The 23,382-nt window shown below is 33.4% G+C and overlaps 12 protein-coding genes across 12 annotated transcripts; 4 read left to right on the top strand and 8 right to left on the bottom strand. All coding sequences in view use genetic code 12, as the record gives it.

Annotated features, from left to right (window-relative positions):
* Positions 1 to 4: 4 nt before the first annotated feature.
* Positions 5 to 1,351, bottom strand: KTR4 (putative mannosyltransferase; the record flags this gene model as incomplete). The annotated part of the gene is made up of 1 exon (XM_049409223.1): positions 5 to 1,351. The coding sequence occupies one exon, from the start codon at positions 1,349 to 1,351 to the stop codon at positions 5 to 7; it is 1,347 nt and encodes a 448-aa protein (XP_049261526.1).
* Positions 1,352 to 2,467: 1,116 nt separating this feature from the next.
* Positions 2,468 to 3,601, bottom strand: J8A68_005184 (uncharacterized protein; the record flags this gene model as incomplete). The annotated part of the gene is made up of 1 exon (XM_049409222.1): positions 2,468 to 3,601. One exon carries the CDS (start codon positions 3,599 to 3,601, stop codon positions 2,468 to 2,470), a length of 1,134 nt encoding a protein of 377 aa, XP_049261525.1.
* A 923-nt stretch (positions 3,602 to 4,524) lies between these two features.
* Positions 4,525 to 6,570, top strand: J8A68_005183 (aspartate--tRNA ligase; the record flags this gene model as incomplete). Its single annotated transcript, XM_049409221.1, has 1 exon — positions 4,525 to 6,570. One exon carries the CDS (start codon positions 4,525 to 4,527, stop codon positions 6,568 to 6,570), a length of 2,046 nt encoding a protein of 681 aa, XP_049261524.1.
* Positions 6,571 to 6,651: 81 nt separating this feature from the next.
* Positions 6,652 to 8,781, bottom strand: J8A68_005182 (RNA-binding RNA processing protein; the record flags this gene model as incomplete). The annotated part of the gene is made up of 1 exon (XM_049409220.1): positions 6,652 to 8,781. One exon carries the CDS (start codon positions 8,779 to 8,781, stop codon positions 6,652 to 6,654), a length of 2,130 nt encoding a protein of 709 aa, XP_049261523.1.
* A 332-nt stretch (positions 8,782 to 9,113) lies between these two features.
* Positions 9,114 to 9,758, bottom strand: MFALPHA (mating pheromone alpha; the record flags this gene model as incomplete). Its single annotated transcript, XM_049409218.1, has 1 exon — positions 9,114 to 9,758. One exon carries the CDS (start codon positions 9,756 to 9,758, stop codon positions 9,114 to 9,116), a length of 645 nt encoding a protein of 214 aa, XP_049261522.1.
* Positions 9,759 to 11,612: 1,854 nt separating this feature from the next.
* Positions 11,613 to 12,791, bottom strand: BET4 (Rab geranylgeranyltransferase; the record flags this gene model as incomplete). Its single annotated transcript, XM_049409217.1, has 2 exons — positions 11,613 to 12,728; positions 12,789 to 12,791. 2 exons carry the CDS (start codon positions 12,789 to 12,791, stop codon positions 11,613 to 11,615), a joined length of 1,119 nt encoding a protein of 372 aa, XP_049261521.1.
* A 171-nt stretch (positions 12,792 to 12,962) lies between these two features.
* On the top strand, positions 12,963 to 13,595 carry MAD2 (spindle checkpoint protein; the record flags this gene model as incomplete). The annotated part of the gene is made up of 1 exon (XM_049409216.1): positions 12,963 to 13,595. The coding sequence occupies one exon, from the start codon at positions 12,963 to 12,965 to the stop codon at positions 13,593 to 13,595; it is 633 nt and encodes a 210-aa protein (XP_049261520.1).
* Positions 13,596 to 13,632: 37 nt separating this feature from the next.
* J8A68_005178 (uncharacterized protein) lies at positions 13,633 to 14,856 on the bottom strand (the record flags this gene model as incomplete). The annotated part of the gene is made up of 1 exon (XM_049409215.1): positions 13,633 to 14,856. One exon carries the CDS (start codon positions 14,854 to 14,856, stop codon positions 13,633 to 13,635), a length of 1,224 nt encoding a protein of 407 aa, XP_049261519.1.
* A 555-nt stretch (positions 14,857 to 15,411) lies between these two features.
* Positions 15,412 to 16,260, bottom strand: POR1 (porin; the record flags this gene model as incomplete). The annotated part of the gene is made up of 1 exon (XM_049409214.1): positions 15,412 to 16,260. The coding sequence occupies one exon, from the start codon at positions 16,258 to 16,260 to the stop codon at positions 15,412 to 15,414; it is 849 nt and encodes a 282-aa protein (XP_049261518.1).
* A 1,697-nt stretch (positions 16,261 to 17,957) lies between these two features.
* J8A68_005176 (uncharacterized protein) lies at positions 17,958 to 19,387 on the top strand (the record flags this gene model as incomplete). The annotated part of the gene is made up of 2 exons (XM_049409213.1): positions 17,958 to 18,741; positions 18,846 to 19,387. The coding sequence occupies 2 exons, from the start codon at positions 17,958 to 17,960 to the stop codon at positions 19,385 to 19,387; spliced, it is 1,326 nt and encodes a 441-aa protein (XP_049261517.1).
* A 142-nt stretch (positions 19,388 to 19,529) lies between these two features.
* Positions 19,530 to 21,962, bottom strand: ERB1 (Erb1p; the record flags this gene model as incomplete). Its single annotated transcript, XM_049409212.1, has 1 exon — positions 19,530 to 21,962. The coding sequence occupies one exon, from the start codon at positions 21,960 to 21,962 to the stop codon at positions 19,530 to 19,532; it is 2,433 nt and encodes an 810-aa protein (XP_049261516.1).
* A 201-nt stretch (positions 21,963 to 22,163) lies between these two features.
* J8A68_005174 (U2 snRNP complex subunit) lies at positions 22,164 to 22,982 on the top strand (the record flags this gene model as incomplete). Its single annotated transcript, XM_049409211.1, has 1 exon — positions 22,164 to 22,982. The coding sequence occupies one exon, from the start codon at positions 22,164 to 22,166 to the stop codon at positions 22,980 to 22,982; it is 819 nt and encodes a 272-aa protein (XP_049261515.1).
* Between the last annotated feature and the right edge of the window lie 400 nt (positions 22,983 to 23,382).

Here is a 23,382-nt window from a genome sequence, read left to right as displayed (position 1 = left end):
TAGTTCAATAAACATTGGGTGTCATTTCGTAATCAACCCAATTCATTAAACAGTTTTCTTTATTCAAATGCTCCCAAAGACTAAACTTCCCAATTTCACAATTTTGACTAGTTGGAGTATTTGGACAATTAAAATATGGATCATGAAAGTATCCAATATCTCTAAACCAATGAATTTTCTTTTTGTCTGCAAATAAACTTACACCTATTGAATGGACTGGGGCATCTCCCCATCTTTCGTAATAAAATTTCCCTGTAGAATCTAAATATTTGAACCAATTATTATATGCATCACCTCTAAAGAAATCCATATCTGCAATTTCGAAATTTGACCAAAAGTGACAAGTTGAGTAACCTCCAGCTACTTTATTCTTTTGGGGATTTTGTAGGTCTTCAACCAACCATTGAAATGATCCATTTGTATCTATGTATTTATAGTTATTGTCTTTGTTTAGATAATTTAATGTTTCGGGCCATAATGTCTTGATTGATTCTTCGATGTCATATAGACTTATTGTAAATCCGTAGATCTTTCCAGTGTCTTCTAAATACCTAAACACATCATAATTTATATCAGTGAAATAATTGATACCTGGTTCAATTCTCCAATAATATTTATATTTTTGAAGTTCTGGAACATTATAAATATTCCCCAGATAAAACCTACACATATTGTGATATGACTGTTTTTTAGCATAAGCAATATCATGTTTTTCCATTAGATCCATTTCATGAGTTTCACGTTTTAAATCGATATTGTCTGGTTTATCCCAAAGTTGCTTTGGAATGGTCACATATTCCACCTCTATCTCTTCCGGGATATATCTACTCATTTTTCTAATAAAATTGTCAGTGAATGGTTTATCATTTAATAAGGTGATTGGATATTTAAACTTTGAATTGAATCGATTATGAATTTGTCTAAGACTTGCTCCAATTGCGGCTGCTTCTTGATTCTTGACTAACGCCAAGAGGGTGGCATTAGCCCGTTTGTAGGTTGCAAAATTACTTGGCGGTCGCATTAATGTTGCATCTTTTGGTTCATTTATTGGTTGAGATAATAATTCTTTATAGCGCTTTGCATTTTCTAATATTATATGTTTAGGTTCGGTAGATCGTTGTTTGGGATTGGTGAATTTAAATTGTACATTATTGGGTTTGATAATATACCCTCCCAGTTCAGATAATTCATGCGACAGAAAGGGGTTAATTGAAGAAATCTGTTGTTTAAATGATCTTATTATTTGAGAATGATATTGAACACTATCAGCTGGATTTAGTAAATGTAGTATTATAACTGTCGCTATAACAATTGCTAATATGTATATTGTTCTTGTTCTTCTAATCATCATATCATAAAATTTTAATTGAGTTGCAACTATTAGCCCTTCGATCCCCTTCAAATGATGAATGTCTTCAAAGAAAGATGTAAATGAAGCATAAAAAACTAAGATATAAATTCCACCTAGCTTTTTAATTTTTTGAAAGACTTTTAGCTTTATTGGTTACGTAGGAAATCAATTATTCTAAATATTGAAAAACGTACATGGAAGTGTTATGATCAATGCTAGAGGGGCAGAGTGAAATGTTTCATGTATTATTTTTATAAATTTCATTCTATTTTAAACAATGCGACATCTGACGACATTGATTTTTTTTTTTTATTGTAACTACGGAAAATTTACAAAGTTGATTTAGCATTTTATTTTTTGAGCTTTTTTTTCCTTTTAATTGCTGTGTGAATCAAAGCCATGCTATGTTTGTGTACAGTCCACTGCCACGTTGATATAGGAGAATTAGTTTAAAACACAAAGTTGAACACTTCTATTATAATACCTATGTGTAATGGAGTCTTATCCAATCATGGATATCAATAGCTACTTTCAAAATAGAGGACATTGCAAGAAACAAAGCATGTCCATTCTTATTTTGGTTGTGGTGCTACCAATTGAGGCCTTGCTATGGAGTCAAATAAATACCTCTCTGGAGGTTTGAAATATAGCTTCAATAGGTGGGCTTTTATTCATATGGGTATTGATTAAGTGTTGAGCATCTTCATAGATTGAAGCTAACTTGTTTGAAAATTAAGTTCATCATTTTGTGTCATTTGGTTGCAAACAAAGTTATTAATTGTCAACTTGTGCACACAACGTAAAGATGTATTCTTACATCTCGACTTTCTTGTTGGGTTCTAATGCAAGAGTCCTTTATATGTTGCAGATTCTAGTGTTTTAAAATCACAATTGAAGCTCAATTTTTTTTTGGATAAGGGAAGTAATGTGGGGGAGTAGAGTAGCAGTCTTTTATTTCAGTGATTCCGAAGTTTTCATAGTGACAATTACACATATCTTAGTACTATATATATAATTTAGAAAGCTTACAATAGGAGGAGTTCAAAAACCGGAATAGTTCTTTACTTTGATAATCTAAAATAAACCTATAAAAGAACAATCAGAAATCAAATTTATCTAGTTAGCTGCATAGATTTGTTGAACAGTGTCAAAAACTGATTGCTCAATTCCCAAGAAATCAAATCCAAGAATTTCTCTAGTCTTGGTAGTATCAATATTAAATTCATTCTTGATTTGTTCAACATGTCTTACCAAATCTCCCTTTGGAACACCAGAATTTGGGAACTTCACATTGATCAAATTAGCAATGCTTTCATTTGAGAATTTCTCATTAGCTAATAAAAATCTCTGATTAATTGCCTTATCACTTTCAAATGCAAAAATATGTGCTCTTGCTACATCCCTCACATCAATAAATGTACCAACCAATTCTGGGATCTTATCTTGTGGACGCAATTTAACAACAGAATTCACAACTTCAGCAGATAAATTTAATTGAGATTTATCTTTAATATCAAAAGCTTGAGGACCAAACAGGTAAGAAGGGTTAACAAAAGAAATGTCAAAATTGGTTTTATTTTCTTTCATGAATTCCCAAGCTGCTAATTCGGCAAACTTCTTAGATCCAACATATCCAAATAATGAGTTTTCCAAGCTTTCTTCATAAGTAATTGGGTTCCAGTCAGTTTCAGTATGAACCTTCTCAAAATCAGTAGTCTTACCCCAATGGAAAACAGCCACTACTGAAGATGTAACAACCACACGTTTGATTTGAGGAGCATATTCGTGAATTGCCTTGAGAGCATTCTTAGTTCCCCTGATTGCCGGTTGTAATAATTCATTCTCAACATCATTAACGGAAAAGGAAACAGGAGAGGCAGTGTGAATGAAAACAGTAGCTTCTGGATGTCTCTTTAATGCATGATAGAATGCTCCATCTGCGCTGATATCTGGAACAACTTCATAAGAAAACTTATTGGAGTTGGTTAATTGCTTTAATGAATCACCTTTAGCAGCTGATCTGACAGTACCAACAACAGAATAACCTTTGTTGAGTAGTTGTTTGACAACATGTTGAGCAATGAAACCGTTAGCACCGGAAACGAAAACAGTAGTAGAAGACATTTTTTTATTGATGTTTGATGAGATTGAATTAATTTGAGTTGTAATTGTGATATCAAACAACGGCTCTTGAATTGAACTTCGAATTGAAGGATATTTATACTTGGAACTTGTCGTATCTGCAGCCATATTTGTAATCTTAGGAATTGCAACCGCTTTATTAATATTTTTCGGAAATCCTAAATAGGAAATTTCGGCTGTCCGAAAAATTATAAATCCAACAAAAGAAAAGGAATTATGCCATCCGGAGATTGTCAGCTGGCATTAATTCCGGGTTGCAAAAGATCATAGGAGTAATCTCTCTTCCTAGTCAAGATGGAATTTCCTGGACTTTAGTAGCCCCTGGAACTGACTTAATAGGAGTTGCACTGTTATCTTACTGAGCAAATATTTGAAAGAGAAAAGGAAGCATAAACAGACTTGGGAAGATATTTCCCTACGACAGAGCCAAATCAAATTCATCAGGAAGGTCTCCAAGAGTTACCTATATGAACCTCAGACTATCTGTTGGTGTTTTAACCTTTTCTAGAAACTTCTCATATTGTTAGGTAGGGAATTTTGCTGGTCAAGTTGCCTGGCATTGTTCCTGAAAATCTTCCATATACCTTGGATTCACATTGGGTAGCAATACAAATTGGGCAAAAGGTTTCTTGTCTCGAATAGGTTTCTGCAATTGTATTATAGTACTCTCATTGATCCATATCTGTTCTGTGTGTGTTATGAACATGATTTGTAAAACAATAGTAAATTCACATAGCTTATTTTGGTCACCTGGGGAGGGGGGGGAGAGATTTATGTCACTTTATTGATAGGAACCCATCAGTTGGAGATTTGGAGTCATTTTCTTTTAATTGTACTTAAGGTTCTTTATCATTTGAATTGATTGCTGAAAGTATCTACAAACAATAATTCCAAATTCGCAACCACCAAAAAGCCGATCGAACCAGGAAAAAAAAATCAGAATTCTCAAATTTTTCAATAGATTAAAATCACCTCATTGAGACTCTAAAACTTATTACTGATCTTCCGCTCCTTTGATTATAACCTCCCAAATGTTCTTGAAACGGTTTGTGGCTACCAATGGGAGAAACCAATTGAGGTATTATTCGCAACTACCTGACAAAGTGTCAACATTAGCTAAATTTGATTTCCCATTGGCCACAAATACCATTCGTTCAATCAGTGCCAATCTTGAACAATACTTAAACAAGACCCAAAAGAAAGTCACTTTAAATGGACACATACATAGAAAACCAAGAATGCGGCCAACTTTAGGCTTTGGATTCATTCGTGATTCCAATGGAGATGTAATCCAAATATTAGCCAATCCAGAAACAACCAGTGAACATATCTTTGAATTAATGAACAAACTTATTGTTGAAGATTCAGTCAGTGTTACAGGATTCGTACAATTAAAGCATGCAAAGCCAGGGGATACTACCCAACAATGGGAATTGGTAATTGAAGATTTCCAAATCTTGAATAGATCCAATTTGGATGCCGCAAGGTTGGAAAAATTGAAACAATATGACCCTGCTGGATTGCCTCCTCAATTTAGATATTTACAACTTAGAACACCATATTATCAAAACGCCTTGAGAACAAGAAGTAAGGTTGCTCAATTGATACGTAATATCTTTATAGACAATCACGATTTTGTGGAAATTGAAACGCCACTCCTATTCAAATCTACTCCGGAAGGTGCTCGTGAATTCTTGGTGCCTACAAGATCTCCTAAGATGTTTTTTGCATTGCCTCAATCACCTCAACAATACAAGCAAATCTTAATGAGTTCTGGTTTTACTAGATATTTCCAAATTGCTAAATGTTTTAGAGATGAAAATTTAAAAGCAGATAGACAACTTGAATTCACACAGATAGATTTGGAGATGAGCTATATTAATAATTCTGACCAGGTCGGAATTGTGGTTGAAGATCTTATTCATAATATCTGGAATAAAATTGGGAAAAAACCGACTTATAGAATGAATTCGGATAATTATTTGGAAAAGGTTGAATTTAGTGGAAGTGCTCCAACTGAATTACAGTTTGCTAAATTGGATTATATCACAGCGTTAACTAAATACGGTATTGATAAACCAGATTTAAGATCCAACCTATCACTTGTTGACCTTAGTGAACATTTCATGTCCCGTGAAAACTCGGACTTTCCTGTAGTTGAAGCCTGTGTGTTGAAACAAGCATTTGACCCAAAAACTCTGAAGAAATATGCCCTTCCACAAGCATTCAAAGATGAAAACAGTTATTCTAGAAGGAAGCCTTATATATGGACCATTAAGAATAATTTTGAGACTACCACATGGTTTAAAAAATTAATGGAAACTGGAACATTAACTCCCACTGAAAATTTCAATGAACAAAACTTAAACGAGTTATTGAATTTACAACCAGGTGATATCTTGGCTATTTCAACTAGGTCCGTATTTCCCTACGAGAATCCTACTCCATTAGGAAAATTCAGACAATTAGCAATTCAAGAATTCCCTAATAAATGGCACCGTCCAATCATCTCACAAGACGGGAGCTTAATCGAAAATTACAATTTTGATGATGTTGTGGTCGGATCATGGGTAGTCAATTTCCCATTATTTAATCCAGTTGACATAACAGAACTGCAAGAGGACAAATATCCAAAATATGACTATACGAAATATGAATCCACACATCACCCATTCACAATGGCAAAAATTGAAGACTATGATTTGTTAGCTACTGATCCATTAAAGGTCAGAGGTGAACATTATGACCTAGTCATTAATGGAGTTGAAGTTGGAGGCGGGTCTAGAAGAATTCATGATTCTGCGTTACAACAATACATATTTGAAGAAATTTTGAAGATTAAAAACTTCCAACATTTGTTTGGTCATTTGTTGAAAGCTTTGAGTATGGGATGTCCACCACATGCTGGTTTGGCATTGGGATTCGATAGATTATGTGCTATGTTGATTGGTTCTTCGAGTATCAGAGATGTGATAGCATTCCCAAAGAACATGTCTGGAGGTGATCCTGTCGTGGAAAGTCCTACAGATGTCGACCCCAAGACACTACTGGAGTACTACATAGCAACAAAAGAATAAACTTGTAAATACTACTTTAATACCTTTTATCTTGTATATTTATAAATATAGATAATCTAATGTACACTAAAAATTAACGCTTTAACGTCTACGTCCTCTAAGTTTTTGTTTCTTTTCATGGGCTGGTCCATCTTCACTTTCTTCCAATTTACGTTTGAGATATCCACTTTCAGCCTTTAATGCTTGTTCTTCCTTTCTTCTCTTTTCTTCTGCCAATCTTTCCATCTTTAATTCAATAGGTTTCTTGGCTCTCTTAGTATCACCACCTTCTTCACCAGTCTCACCAAAGTATTCTTGTTCTTGTTGTTTCACTAATGCTTTCCAATCATATTTCTTTCTCATAAATAATTCCATTCCCCAATTCTTCCAAACTAATCTACCATATGTACTTTCTTTAACCTTATGAGAATCGCTAGCCAACTCGGAAGCAATTCTATCCTTGTACATTGGAAGCAAAACTGTAAAATTCCATAAATGATCAACAATATGTGATCCATAAGAATTACATGACAATCCAACAATTTGTCCTTGGAAAATATTTAATAATCTCTTTCTGAGAATCATTACTGGTTTTGGTTCACCTTCAGAAGCAGGAATTACAATTAATGCCTTTTCAACTACATGAGAAAATACACCATGGAAACACATTTGTATAAATCGTTCAACTGGTAACGCCATAAAATTTAACCAAGAACATATAACAAACTTATAATCATATTCCATTAATTTCTCCAAGAATAACGATCTCTTTCTTTCTTCTGCGGTAGGCCAGTCACCTCTAGTATTACCTAATGTAGACCCTGTCAATTGTAAGACATTCTCAATAAATTCAGCAGAAGTGTTGAGTTGAGGTTCTTCGATGTTGTAATTTGGTGCAAATTTGATAAATAATTGACTAATGATTTCATCACGTCTATAATTCCCACGAATGATTGAAGCATCAATTAATTTCTGAGCCAAATCTAAATTTTGGTTCTCTGAAATAGAGATCAAACTAGATAATTCAGGAATGATATTATCAAGAATAAATTCAACTTCAACTGGTTTTAATTTAAATAACAATGCTTGAATGATGTATACACCAGTAGTTGATCTTTTAGCCAATTTGAAAATACGATCCTTCATGTATAATTTATATAATCTTTCGATATATTTCGGACGAGCACCATCATTCTTAATTATGGATTCTAAGAAATGAGATCCAACTGGATCGGATAATAAGTATTCAACGAATGCTTCTTCCTTTGGATTCCTATCTTCTGAATCCTTGCAGAATACAAGATGCCAGAAAGTACGTTCACGATCGACCAATCCTTCAACTTGAATTATCAATTGTAAGACTGGAGACGCAACTTTATGAATTGCCAATTCTCTTGCTCTTTGAGTTTCCAATGATTTTGAAATAGATTGACAACAATTTCTCAATTCATTTTTGAATGAAGATGGAGTTTGGAAAGCACGGTTGAAATCTTCATTATCTTTAATTTCAATCATTTTTCTTGCAATCTTTGATTTCTTGGATCTTAATGTGGAATTGGATACCGTACTGGAAGGTAATTCTTTTCCGGCAAGAATCAAAATTAAAAGTCTTAAAACATGGGAAGCATATTGGTGATCTACCATTGTCTGTAACTGAGGTTCAAATTCTTTAAGCATACTCACAAATAATTCCTCCATACTAATATTATCTTCTCCTTGTTCCTCCAGTTCATGAGCGATTTCTGCTTTTTCTTCATCAGTTAAACCTAATTCTTTCTCAATCAAAGCAGCTGCTCTAACTAATAAGGTCTCCAAAACGTGCGACGAGTATTTGTGATACGCCAAGGAAGTAAAATGGTTTGAGAATTGTTTAAATATATTCTTTAATTGTTGATCAGTTGCAAACAAGACTAATCTTTCCATCAATTTTGAACAAATCTGATTAGTGACCAATTTCAATTCTTTCCCACGAGCTTCTTCTAAAACTGAAGTTATGAATCCCTGACGTTCTTCATCGCTGTCAAAGGCATTTATGTTCAATGTAGATTCTGCTTGTTTGAAATAATCTAATTCATTAGAATCAACTAATCCAAAAAATGTATTGGGGATATTTGATGATGTAGGTGTTTCTTCTTCTATATGATTCAAAAGTATTTTGTCTTGTTCAGGATTGAATTCATCTTCTTTGGCTTTCTTCTCTGCCCTTCTTCCTCTTGGTTTAGTCTTTGCCATTTCTATAGTTTGAATCTTTACTTAAAGAAGAAAGTTTGGAAATTAGGGATGAGATGATCTTCACTAAGAAAAAAATTATTTGTATTGGGTTTATTTTTACGATGAGTGTCGCGACAATTGTTTTGTCTGGAAGTTTGGCTTTTCCAAGTGCATACAGAAGACTCCTACCGAGAGTATGACCACAAGGGAACTGGTGACTACTACAAAGTGTACTGTAATGAGTTGATTTTAAAAACTTTTATATTGATTAATAAAACTCATAGAAATAATTACAAAAAATATAACGAAGAAAGCAAAAATCTAATAACGAAAATATGGTTTTAGTTGGTGAACTATGCTAACGGTTCGAACCATCCATACCTAGTCCAACGGAAACCAAACTTTCTAGCGTCAGCTACAGCATCTCTCTTAGCTAAAACGGCATCTTCAGAACCTTGAGCTCTCTTTGCTAAAGGTTCAAACCAACCATATCTAGTCCAACGGAAACCAAACTTTCTAGCATCAGCTTCTCTCTTTGCGAGTCCTTGTGGTTCTTCTTCAACACCTTCATCTCTTTTAGCTAATGGTTCAAACCATCCGTATCTAGTCCAACGGAAACCAAAAGCTCTAGCATCAGCTTCGGCATCTCTCTTAGCTAAACCAGAATCTTCAGAACCTTGATCTTTCTTAGCTAAAGGTTCAAACCAACCATATCTGGTCCAACGGAATCCGAATTTTCTAGCATCAGCATCAGCATCTCTCTTGGCAATTTCATTGGCAGTTTCAGAGGCTACGTCCAAAGTGGTTCCATTTACGATAATAATAGCCAGTTCATCTCCATGTTTGGCAATGATTGGGTATTCATCAGCACCGAGTGGGATAATTTTGTCAATGGCTTCTTCTGGGATTTGGATATCTGTTTCTTCTTGGGTTGGAACTGGGGCACAAATAGCACTGGCAGCAAGTGTGGCTGTTACTAAGGCTAATGATAACTTCATTGTTGAACGCTTGTTTAATAGTAATGAGTGTGTTTAATGTTTCTAGCGAATGTAGGAATTAGTGTAGAGAAAAAGAAAAGAAAAGAAAAGAAATGTAATTTTAAGACATGGGAGATTTGCCTGTCTTTTATAGTTGTTTTGAATCCATTTCAGAGTAGTTGTCATGGGTATGAAGTACGTGTTGTTTCATACATCACAAGTTGTGGACTTTCGTTTTTTTGCAGTAATTAAAAGTTTTGTGTTTTGGTTGCGCACAGAATTGATTCCTTTTGCAGCCAAATGAGGAAATGTTTTTGAGTTAATTTTTAACCCATTTCAAGGGGACATTTCCGGAAGTAAGAGTAATAGGTAATGTCTTGATGTTGCATTGCATAAACTAGTTCAGTCCTGTGAGGTATTTTAAAGTAATTTGTAATAAATCTGTGCCTTTGTTTGACTATTTAGGAAATTATATCTGTTGAGGGTGCGTATAAACTCATAGGTGATTGTGTACCTCAGAACACTGTTTACAGCTTCTGAAACAATACCACATGAAATTGATTCTGGTATTCAATATAGGTGTCTGTCTAATTAGGGTTAAGAATTAACTTGTTTAGTAGTGTACATACTTGCACCATACAAAACGTCTGTATCTATTGTTCATGGAAATGTCTGTAACTATTGTCGCAAAAAAAGTAAATACGTTATATGGCAATAGAGAGAGAGGGAAAATGTGTCAGAGTTTGAATATCAGGGTTGCAGTACCAAGGAAGGATCATTCCCGAAAGTCTCGTTTCTCTTCTTGGAATAACCACCAGAAACTAAAACATACATCCCTGCGGCTTTGGAAAATTTGATACGTTCGATCAGAACTTGGCAAAAACAATCATGTTAAAAAATAAGTCAAAGGTATAGGATCCGGGACAAGTGCGAAAAAAATCAGGATCCGGGACAAAAAAAATTTTGTATGAGAAATCGATATTACATCACTAGATAATAAATGTCAAATACACCACTTTTATACCATTTTCAGGCCTCTAAACGTCATATTCTTTATAAGTAACAATCCTAATATGCGTAGACTCGTTTTTCTGTCAATAGCAAATTTAAGGGTTGAGTACCAAACAAAATAATTTTTCAGATTGGGATCCGGGACAAAAAAATTTGCCCTGTTATTTGTAAAAAAGCTCGATTTTACGTAGATAAATAACGTATGTCGAATACACCACTTTTATACAGATTTCAGGTCTTTAAACGCCATATTCTTTATATGTTGCGTCCGTAATATACGTAGACGGATTCTCTTGTCAATGGGAAGTTTAAGGGTTGAGTACTAATCAAAATTATTTTTTGATCTCTATTATTGCAAAATTTTTGCAAAAATCACTATTAACGTAAAAAAAAAAACCCCTCTTGGATAGGAAAATGAGTCTACATTTATGAATGATGCCATATATTAAGAGCATAATGTTCAAAGACCTGAAAAAACTATAAAAGTGGTGTATTTGACATTTGTTATTTTACTATGTAATATTGATTTCTCATACAAAATTTTGTTTGTCCCGGATCCTGATTTTTTTCGCACTTGTCCCGGATCCTATACCTTTGACTTAACTCAAAACTTATGAAACGTCTGAAACCTAACTATTATGATGTTAAAACTTGAGCTGAGGTACCTTTCGTCTCAAGCAGAGTTTGAAACATGTGATAGAGTTTTCGTTTTGCAACGTGGAGACACTTAGTTTCAATGTTTGCAAAAATAGCTTACAACGCCCAGAATGGTAATTTATTTGCCTATTTTAAATACAGAGTGTCCTATTGTGTAACATTTGTCTACACAAAAGATCATACGATACGTGGTAAAGGCAGCATGTATTAGAGAATGGCAGCTTTTCCCAGAAGTTGGTCTAAATATCTTCCCTTTCTTAATGGGTCTATCTCTGTCAATGTTTTCAATGACTCTTTGATATAGTCAGTTAAAATCGGTTCATTTTTTTCTCTTTGTATTAATGCCTTGATGAATATGATACTCTTCAAGCACCATATATTATCTATTCCATTATGATCCTCTTTTTCCAATTCATTAAGTTCGCTGATCTCTTCGACTTGCTGTTCTAATACCTTTAAATATGATCCAACTTCTTTATATCCTTTCATGAAGAATTCATCGGTTAATAACCAATATAAATAAGACCAAACTGAAGTATCTTCTGGACTCATATATATTCCCGTCTTAATCATATCCAAATCATGTTGCAAAATCGAAAATGAATCTTGAAAGAGTTGACATTGTTCTTGGTATTCTTCAGGAATTCCATCTGTCAAACTATGAACTAGGTCATATACTTTAGGTATTAATTTTGCTCTATTATGCCATGCTGAAAAATTGGAAAAATCTTTCTGAACTTTGGAAGTAGTATAAGCAAATTCATCTAGGTTGATCTTAAGTAATGCGATGTTTCCTTTCCCTGGTTCTGTTTTCTTAATGGCTTCTCTTTCGATATTCTCAACTACAAATCGTCTATACTGCCAACCATGAAAATTTCGTTGATCCATTTCAAGTAATTTCGAAACCACGCCAAATTCATAAGCCCAGCTCACTCGATCTATCTCTACTAATTCAAAGAGACACCAGCTTCTATGATTCCATATCCAATAGCATTTAGGATATTTCTTTAATTGACTTAGAACAAATTGTAAATCATCTGTCAATACTTGGGCATAGGTGTCAATATCGTTAACTTTCCCCTGGTCTGATTTATATAAATGAAGTAAAATTTCTCGACGATAGTTCCAGATGGTATAGAATTCAGGATTGAGGATTAACAAATTGGTAGTATCATTGAATGCATCTTGAGTATAAGTATCGTTATCACGTAGTTGTAATATATAGTTTGTTAATTGTTGATAATTGATGATTTTCTTTTCATCTTTTTGAAGTTTTAATTGTTTTGCATTTTCAGTTAAATGTTGTCTTTTAATACCGTGTTGCTATTAATTGGTTAGTCTGTCTATTCTTCTACTATTGTGGCTCTTAAGCTCATTACTTACCATTGTTGGCTTTACCTATAGAAAGAGATAATGATGGCAATTGTCAGATCAAGCGAATGTTTTTTCGGCCTCGTAGTAATTTGGTACGAATCAGATCAAAGATTGTTTACCTTTTTTACTTGCACTTCTTTCTCTTCAGTTTATTAAGAAATAGCGATAGAGATAGAAGTAAACATGACTAATGAAAGTTCTTCCAAATTGGCATTAAAAGGTTCATCCAAAATTGTAAGTGATTATTTTGAATTTGCTATAAATAGTATTTTATTTCAAAGAGGGATATATCCTGCTGAAGATTTTATTACCGTACGAAAATATGATATACCAATGTTAATGAGTAATGATGATGATGTTAAACAATATATAAACAATATTATGCTCCAAATAAAGAAATGGATTTATGGTAAAAAGATATTAAAATTGGTATTGGTTATTGTTTCGAAATCAACTCTTGAATTGGTTGAACGTTGGGAATTTAATATTGATATCTTATCAAATGATGAAGAAGAACAAGAAGGTGGTAGTGAAGGTAAAGGTAAACCTCGTGATGAAATTCAAAAGGAGATTAGAGTAATCATTAGACAAATCACATCTCTGGTTTCATATTTACCTGTTTTAAAAGATGATGACTATACGTTTAATGTATTGGTATATACAGATCCAACAACAAGTATACCAATAGAATGGTGTGATGCTGAAGGTGATGGTAAAATATTACAAGGAGAGAATGTTGATAATGTAAACTTTTCATCATTTAGTACAAATATACATCAAGTGGGAACTGCGGTAAGTTATAAAGTTGATATTTAGAAGTCTATACAGTTGACAAATAGATTATACAATCTAACTAAGCATCTTGATGGATTTCTAATTCTTTGTTGAATCTTCTTCTTTTATTACTCAACATGAATCTTGCTGCCCCCTTTGAAGAAATACTAAAATCCCATCTCAACAAGTAATCATCTGTACGGTTTAATGTTCCTGTACAACTTGTTTCATTTAAAATCTTTAAATCATTAAATTTCTCCTTTAATTCCATAAATTTGAATATTTGCTCCTTTCCAATCTGTTTATCAATCGGTGGTAAATAATTATTTAAAATAGAATGACTGTATTGATGAATATAATAATCAAGAATATAAATAATTCCTTCATTAACTAATACTTCAGGACATTTAAAATCTTTCTCACTATCTATTGAATCTAAAATCTCTGATAATCTTGTATCATCATCTTCTTCACCTAATTCATGATGGGATAATTTGATTTCTTGTGGTTTTAAATTCAATGTAATTATAATAATCGCAAGTGAAATACAATGTGGTGGAATCACCAAGCATAATGGGGTTGACATAATGTCAAAACTAATAAACCAAGCTAATATTGACATTCTATAATTTATATCCAACTGTTTACAAAATTGAGTTAATAAATTATCAACACTTGTCTTTATTGATAAATGATTAGATCCATTACTAAAATCAAATTTAATCAATTGTAATAATTTAAATTCAGTGGATAGTATAAACTTCCTCTGTACTTCAAATAAGGGTACTGGTTCATTATTCCCACTACTACCTCCTCCCCCTCCACCACCACCACTACTACTGGTACTATTACTACTACCACTTCCATTCATTATAAGTTTACCCTCATCAATATCTCGTATCTTATTAACAACATTCTGAATATCTTTTAATTTCTTAATACAATCTTCATTCTTACTAGCCAAAAATAAACTAGTAATAGCAACAATATAAGGATCTCTTTCAAAATCTTCTCCATTATTAGGCATTTCAAATTTATTAAAAAGATAATATCGTTGATAATAACTCATAGCAGTAGCCAATACTCTTAAGGGGAATTTCAATTGTTTAATAACTTGAAATAATAATTGGAAAATCTGATGCTTTGTTTGATTATATTGAAGTTTTTTGGATTCATCAATAGTTAGACTATGCATATATGATATTTCGGAATTGGTAAAGAATGGACGGGCGATTTGAGTGATGGTTGGCATTGGTTTGCCTCCATTTTCTATAACACTGGGAGTTTGTTCTTTGGAATCCATCTCGGTGAATTATTTTTGATGTGAATAAAACTTAGACTTGTAATACAAATGAAGAAGACTAATAAGGACAAAAAGGATACTTGCCTGGTTCCTCTATTCTCTCAAATACAATCTCTATTAAACAAACAAGTGCTTGTTGTGTCTGCTCACAGTTGATGGATGGATTGGTTGGAAGTGTGAAGAGAAATATATTTGATCTTCTTTACACGACCATCTGGATTTGGTAGCGAAAAAATCGATGGTGTTATATGCCGGATGGGGGATGCGAGTCATCTCAATACAATCCCAGACGATCGTATAAACGAACCACCACAGTTTTTGCCACTCAATTGTGGCTGCAATTGAATTCCAATTGATCTGAAAATTTGTTGAATTGTTCAAGAGGATATGGTAGAAGCATAGCGTAGTCAATTGGAAAGAAAACACTAGGGCATAATATCTCTACAAATAGTAAAACTAATATGAAAATGAAACAAAATTTAAATTATACTTATAATAGTTTTTATTTAACAACACTTCTTAATAATTTATTGGTAATACATGATATTCGTAAACTTAAGCAGCGAAAGATAAGGAGAAACCTAACTTGTGGACTGGTTCAGCTAATTTAAGAGCATCGAAAGAAGCACCTAAACCTAACTTAACACCTGGTCTTAAATCTTGAGTGTAAGATAAAGCAGTTAAACCAGAATCAGCAATCTTAGCCTTGATGTAAGAAGACTTGTCTAAAGCGTACTTGGTGGCAAATTCAACATTAACGTTAGAAGACTTAACGGAATCCCAAGTAGTCTTAGCACCAACTTCAACTAATGGTGAAACCTTGTGGTAGTAAGCTGCAGAGAAAACAGACAAGTTGGAAGTGGCAGTAGCAGCTAAAGAGTAGTTAGCGTTAGCGTAACCAACACCAACGGAGTACTTGTTAACCTTAGCTGAAGAGATGTCATAACCTAATTCAGCACCGGCAGTGAAACCATCATGAGCAACAACTAAATCAGCAGTAGCAACAGGACCCTTTAATAAGTCAAAGAATAATCTGGCATTGACAGCTGATTGTTGGTAGAAGAAGTTTAACTTGGCAGCTCTGGCACCGTTTGGAACAACAGAAGTGTCTAATTCACCCTTTAAACCTGGAGTTAATAATTCAGATAATTCAATCTTGGTGTTTAAAGCATTGGCATTGTTCCAACCTTGAGTCAAGGTTAAACCAGTAGCCTTGTCAGCGTATTTACCTTCAACAGAAGCAGCAATGGTGTCTTCCTTGGTGGTCTTACCCTTAACGGTGAAAGTAACACCATTTGGAGCAACTGATTTAACTTCAACAGCAGCAGTGGATAAATGGTAGAAATCCTTGTTGACTAAGTCATTGGAAGATTTGGAGAGATCGGAGTAAGCAGCTGGAGCCATTGTGAATTTATTATATGAGGGAATTGAGTTTCAAACTTAAGTTGGGGGAAGTAGCAGAAAGAGAAACAGAGAGAGAGAAAGACAGAATTTAAAATTTATAGCAAAAAAATTGTTGGAAGGCAATCGTGGGTTTACAAAGAATGATGTAAATTGGAAAATGCGGTTTAATTGGGAAATAAAATAAAAAATTGTTTTGATTTTATTTCATTTGTCAGACACTAAAATAAATTTCGTTGGGTAAATTTTAAAGCTTAAAAAAAATGTCTGTCTGTCGAACCTTTTTTGGTGACACCGTTATTTTGTACACAATCGACACCACGAAACATAAAAGTGTCTGTCCATGCATTAGATCTCTACGATTAAACACAGTTCACTCAATTGATTCTCTTGTTTTTGGTGTCTTATTTTTGGTTTCTTGAATGATTAATTGAATTGGGTTAGGGTTTGTACCGGCTGGCTATGTGCATATCGTTATATGTCTGTGGGGTTCTCTTTTCCGAGATGCTTTATTGCCCAAAAAAAGTGTCATTCACAACCAGAATCCACAGCGAAAAGAAATGGTGGTCGTGGGGTAATCCAAAAATATCGTTTGTTGTTTTTTGGTTCTATTTTAATACCTACCACGGGTTCAGCTCTATTTTAATTGGTCATAAACATCTAAGGTTTTAGTCGAATTTGACTATTAACTTTTAGTCTTTCTTAAATTGCAACAAATACAATCTTATGGAAACTAAAGAACAATTTTATAAACTGCTATATGTCTGTGATTTGGTTCAGACATCGGACTTCAAAGTTGACTGAAAATTTATCTGATCTGACAGCGTGAAGGAAGGTCAAATTTTTTTTATTTAGCACATGCAAAATAATTGACTTCGGACGATGTTACACCGATAAGTCAATCATGGTGTCAACTTGGCCAGAGCCATCTCATTCAACTTTGGTAGTATATTTTACCAAGAGCTTCAAATCTTGTTCTTCTGACTATTACCCCATATTTCGTTCCTGCACAATGATGCGGTTGCTAAAAAAGGATGCAATTGTATTTAGTCCGAGATATTTTCTCTTAGCAATTATCTGAAATCTCCGGGGTAGCTGGTGATTTTCTAGAAGGATAAAGGTATGAATTGCTTGTAGCTATCTGTATTCCTCTATTGTTACTTCGTGGTTGGGTTTTAACACGAGAATTGTGCCAATTGTCGTAAACTATGAAGTAATGTCTTGTTTTCAGTTTTTTTTAACCTTGACATTCAATACACTGGTGCTGCTACCCCTGCCCGGTTCAAACTGGGGTGGAAAACCTCCAAAACTTTCGACTACATATTGCTTCCCTCATTTCATTAATCTACTTGCTGTAAATGGAGAGCTCTAGGAAGAACCCTTATCCTTCAAGTTTTTGATTTTGTGACAAATCAATTTTTCCGCTTGTGTAACATTTTTACCCCCCGTCCGTCGTTCCTCATCACTTCCCACCGAGAAATTGATTCACCAACATTTTCATTTTATCAAGAGATTTGAAATTATCACCTGATAAATCTCCTCCGGCATATTCACATATAAAGCCTCGAATCATATTCATTAATCCTTTTCCCCTCGACCAGCAAAAGACACCATTACACTCGCTCGGAATGCACGCATTGATTTTTGTAGATAGTAATCCCTTGATAGTTAAATGTTGGCAACGACACTATCAACATCTTATGCAAATAATAAATACTCACAATTTGAAAACACATAATGCATATCAATATCTTTTCTTTAATCGCTCAATTGAAACAATGTTTGCTGATGTTCAATTTAAGGGAAGGACATCAATAGTTACCCCTACCAATTCATTATGTTATATGGGAGGAGGATTCGACAGATATTTATTACAAGGATTATTATTAGGTACGAATATTACAAATTATAAGTATCTTGAGAATATTATTCAGGATCAACAATTACGTAAACATCATGGATATTTGACACCCAATTCAATTCATAAGATTGAGTTAGAATCATTATTTGAAAATGATAAAGAATATAAATATCAAGATACTTTGGCATATAAGAATTGGAATTTGGTAGAAATCATTCAATTACCAACAATGGTAGTACCTGAACCAATTCATCAAGTAACAAATGTATTTGATTCACTTTGGAATTTATTACATGAAATCGATAAGTCACATGACCGACTTACCAATTTAATTATACCTGGTATTGGAACTGGATTTGGACATTTAGATGAATATGAACTGACTAAATTAATGATATTTACATTTTTCATATATAATTTACAATTAACAAAAAATGATAGATTAAATCAGTTAAAGAAATCTGCTTTGATCCTATTCTTTTTTAATAAAGATTATAAATTATTTAAAAATCAAAGTGATATAAATGAATTAGAAAATAATCAAATTATAACAAATTATGGTAAACAAAAAAATCTGAATTTAAAACCAAATTCAATTATGGAATTTGATGAATTATTTAAATGTGTAAATATATTCAATTAGTTTCATAAGAGAATCAAGAAAAGAGAAAAAAGAGTATAACCAGACGCGTTTTTGCGCAACCGCATCCCTTTTTTTATACATTAGATCTTAGCAATAAGTTAAGTATGACATCATCAACCAAATTAGGATATACTCTTGGATTTATTCGATGTAAAGAAAACAATAAGGTTCTTTTATTAAATAGAAATAAGGCTCCTTGGATGGGAAAATGGAATGGAGTAGGTGGTAAATTAATCCCCGGGGAATCTCCATTAGATTGTATAATTCGTGAAACAAATGAAGAAACAGGATTATTCTTAAACAATTTCCAATCTAGAGGAATTTTAACTTGGAAAGTATCAAATGATAAAGATGGAGATTTGATAGATTATGGTGGATTATATTTATATACTGTTGATATATCATTAGAACAATATGAAAATTATAGAACTCCTTTGGTATTTGATAAAGAAGGAATTTTAGATTGGAAAGATTGGGAATGGATAATTCATGAAGATAATCTTGGAATGGTTGATAATATCAAATTACTATTTAAGTATTTATTTCAAGGAAATGAAGATGATAAATATGAGGTGACTTATCACAATCACCAATTAATAAGCTTTATTGCTTTCCCTAGGATATAGAAGTGGGTGACAAACGCGTCTTCTCCACCCACATAGAAATTACTCTTTTATAGAGGTCGATAATTACTTTTAGAGCTTCGGTTATCAAGAACAAGAATACGTCTTATTTAATAATATACATGTTTGATTTTATTCTATAAACTTATGTAGTCCAAAGACGTGCAGTACCATCAGCACCAGCACTAAACAACCAAGCTTCTTTTGGATGCCAAACTAAATCCAATATACCAATTTGATTAATAATCTTATGTCCAGTCAATTTCTTTAATGGAACCAATAATGGATTAGTCATTAAATCATCATATACAGTTCCATGGAAAATATGAATATTACCATCATCAGAAGCAGATGCAAATAATGGTAATGTACCCTTATGGAATTTGATGGATCTGACTGCTTTTTCATGATATCTTAATGTTTTATATGGAGTTGCACTTAAATCTAAATCATGCCATAAGACTCTCTTATCATATGAAGAAGCTAATAAATTATCACCACGAGGATGAATATCAATAGTAGATAATAATCTAACCCCTGGCATCAATTTCTTGATTAATACTTGTGCAGCTAAATCATAGATTCTAATTTGACGTTGAGAAGCAACAAATAATTGTGGTTTAAATGGATGGAATTTTGCATCCATTATAATACCCTTTGACTTCTTGAATGGAGATTGTGATAAATGTTTAGATAATTGATGAATTAAAACAGCAGTATTCTTACTATCGGGAGATACAGTAACAAAGTAATCACCCTTTCTATGCCATGAGATCTTTTTGATGGTTTTACGACATTGAATAATGGCTGAAATTCCCATGGCTGCTTGTTCAGCATTTGGTGGGAACCATTTGGAAACTTCTTTCTTCTTTTCATTGCTTGTTGCCTTTTCTTCTTCTTCTTCATCATCTTCTTCTTCGGCATCTTCATCGTCCTCATTTGTGACTTTAAGATCTTTCCTCTTGTTTCCAAAAGTATCATAACCCCAACCAGATTCAATTCTTAATTTACCTATATTTTCGATATCAAATCCAAATACTGGTGGAACAATCAAATAAATATGTTCACCAACACAAACTGCCAAAATACCAGTATTTGAATCGGGATGCCATTCTAAACTTTCAATATGATCATCAGTATTAATTTCTTTATTTATTAATTGTGCCTTGAAAACTTGTCTACCAGTTAAAATTTCCCATACTCTTACACTACCGTCATCAGACCCAGTGGCTAACCATAACCCTTGTGGATCAATAGAAATAGTTCTGATCTTATCGGTATGTCCTTGATAAATAGTAGAACAACGGATAGGGAATGGTCTTAAATCCTTAGGAGAAGGTAATTCAGGAATCAAACTATCAGGATCAATGTTTAATTTATTATGACGAACTCTTGGGGCAAGATATAAATCCAAAGATCTTTCAAATCTTTCACGAACTGATTCTTGATATCCTGGAACTTGCCTTAATGAAGAATATTTCTGAGGTAAGAAATTTCTTTCTCTATCTTGTGGATCTTCATTTAGCCATCTTTTCTTTTCTTCTTCAGTTAATAAATATTCTTCTGGAGGATTATAACTTTCTTCATTGGTAGGTGGAGGTAATTTTGGTGCTCTTAAAGTCATAACATGATCTGGCACTTCAACTTCATCATTCCATAAATCGAAATTCTTTTGATCTTCTTCAATTTTTTGTTTAACTTGATCAGGTGGAATAATTCTACCTTCTCTAATTGCCCTAACAATCTTCATAACTCTCTTAGCTTCATGTTTAGAAGGTACGAATCTTCTCTTTGGTTCAGGTACGGCAGTTAATGGCATAACTTCAACATCCTTAGTAAACCATTCCAATAGTGGTTCATATGGATTAATATTCTCATCAGTATTTTCTTGTTGTTGAATCTTTCTAATTAATTCTAATTCTTCATCAGTTAATTTCAAAGAAGTACCAGTATTTTGATCCAATAAACCAGTCCAACCTTCAGGCAAATCAATAGATTCTAACAATTGATCTAATGCTGATCCCTTAGCAGGTCTCATGATTCTTTTACCATTGATGTCATAACCGATATGAGGCATTTCATCATAGGCTGAAAGTGGAACATTTCCAATGGTATTGAAATTTTCAGCATCACTATCATCACTATCATAAACAGGATTAATTTCCGGTTTTATAATTCTTGGTTTCCCATCTGAATAAAGAGTATGAATATCTTGTTTTTCTGGATCTTGGACAGATAATGATTTGATATTTATTCCTGATACTTCATCATCTTTTGGTTCATCGGAAAAGTCATCGGAATCGTAATCGCTTGGATCTTCTTCTTCTCCTAAAAGTTTGTTTAATTCGTCTTCAGAGTCGGCTTCCTCATCTTCGTTATCTTCAGAATCGCCTTCTACTTCTTCTTCCTCGTCTTCTTCACTGGCATCTAATAATCCATCGACTTGGAATTCTTCATCTGATTCGTCATCTTCGTCTACCTCTTCTTCAACTGGTTTTCTCTTTTTGGAACCAGCAGTTTTATCTACCTTGTTGTTCTTCTCTACAACAACAGGAGCTTTCTTATTTGTCTTAGCCATCGTTGTGTATAGTTGTATTCCTTGCTAAGAGAAAGAAATCAAGCATAATATTGAAAAAAAAAATTATAGAGAGGAAAAAAAAATCTCCATCTCATCTCTTCTCTGGAACCTTCTTGCGCACAATTATTTTTTTACTCACTCACTCACTCACTTTATCAGTATCAAGTCAAAACAGGAAGTAAGAAAGAAAGACAGAAGCAAATGAATTCAATACAAAAGATTAATCAAATCAACCAAAAAGAATTAAATTCAAACACTTCATACAAATCATCTTGGCATTATGATTATCGAGATACAAATTATTTATACATAGGAAATATACCATTTAATTTAACATCAAAAGATTTAATTATCATATTTAGTCAGTATGGAATACCAACACATATTAATTTAATTAAAGATAAAGAAACTGGTAATCATCGAGGATTTGGATTTTTAAAATATTCAAATTTTAAAAGTTGTATTTTGGCAATTGATAATTTTAATGGTATTAAATTAGGTGATAGATTTTTAAGAGTTGATCATAATTATTATAAATTACATCAAGGGGAGAATGAAGATGATTATTTGATTGATTATGAAGAAATAAAGAAACAAATTGGAGAAGATAAGAGAATTGAAAATGAGGACAACGAAAAGGAAGGGGAAATAAAATTGATTGAGGCAGGTGGTAGTGTGAATGACGATGATGAATTTAAAGATCCAATGGAAGAATTCTTGAGTAAGAAAGATAAGCCAAAAGATGATGATGATGAGTTTAGGGATCCAATGGAAGATTTCCTATCCAAGGAAAGGTCAAAAGATAGTCGTAAGGATGAACATACACATAGAAGTCATAGATCGGAGAGACACCGATCTTCTTCACATAGGCATAGGTCAGATAAAGAACATCGCTCCTCTTCACACAGGCATGGATCAGATAAAGAAAGGTCGTCCCGATCGCACAGGTACGATAAGGAAGGATCTTCTGATAGGCATAAATCAGGTAGGGAAGACAGAGAAAGAAGTCCTCGTAGATAGAATGTTACAAGTATATCACAGGTCTGGTTCAGCAACTAATAGAGCCTGTCAGTATACAACAACCACGTATGATAACATTCGGGAATCCTTATCTATCTACAGGCACATTCAGAGACTTCACCCTTCGCATCAGGTAATTGAGAACTATAGACTATCTTGACTAGTCTCCCTGTCTAATAGACTCAGAACTGAAACAAGTGAAAACACTGGTTGCAAAAAATTAACCATTTTTGGGTTAAATTACACTAACCTAGGTGTGTTGCAAAGATGGATAGTAATCTCAGTGTGCACTGCCTTGTACTACGAACTCTTGTCATATCAACCCCGTCAAATAGCTTTCCGTCATTAACTTATATTTATTGTTTAGATATACATACTTCGTCGATATACACATACTCTC

Source organism: Hemisphaericaspora subhashii (assembly GCF_019202705.1).
Source record: "Hemisphaericaspora subhashii strain CBS 10753 chromosome Unknown scaffold39, whole genome shotgun sequence".
Taxonomy (NCBI): Eukaryota; Fungi; Ascomycota; class Pichiomycetes; order Serinales; family Debaryomycetaceae; genus Hemisphaericaspora; species Hemisphaericaspora subhashii.
The sequence above is the reverse complement of the archived record's forward strand: the minus strand, read 5'-3'. Positions and strand labels throughout refer to the sequence as shown.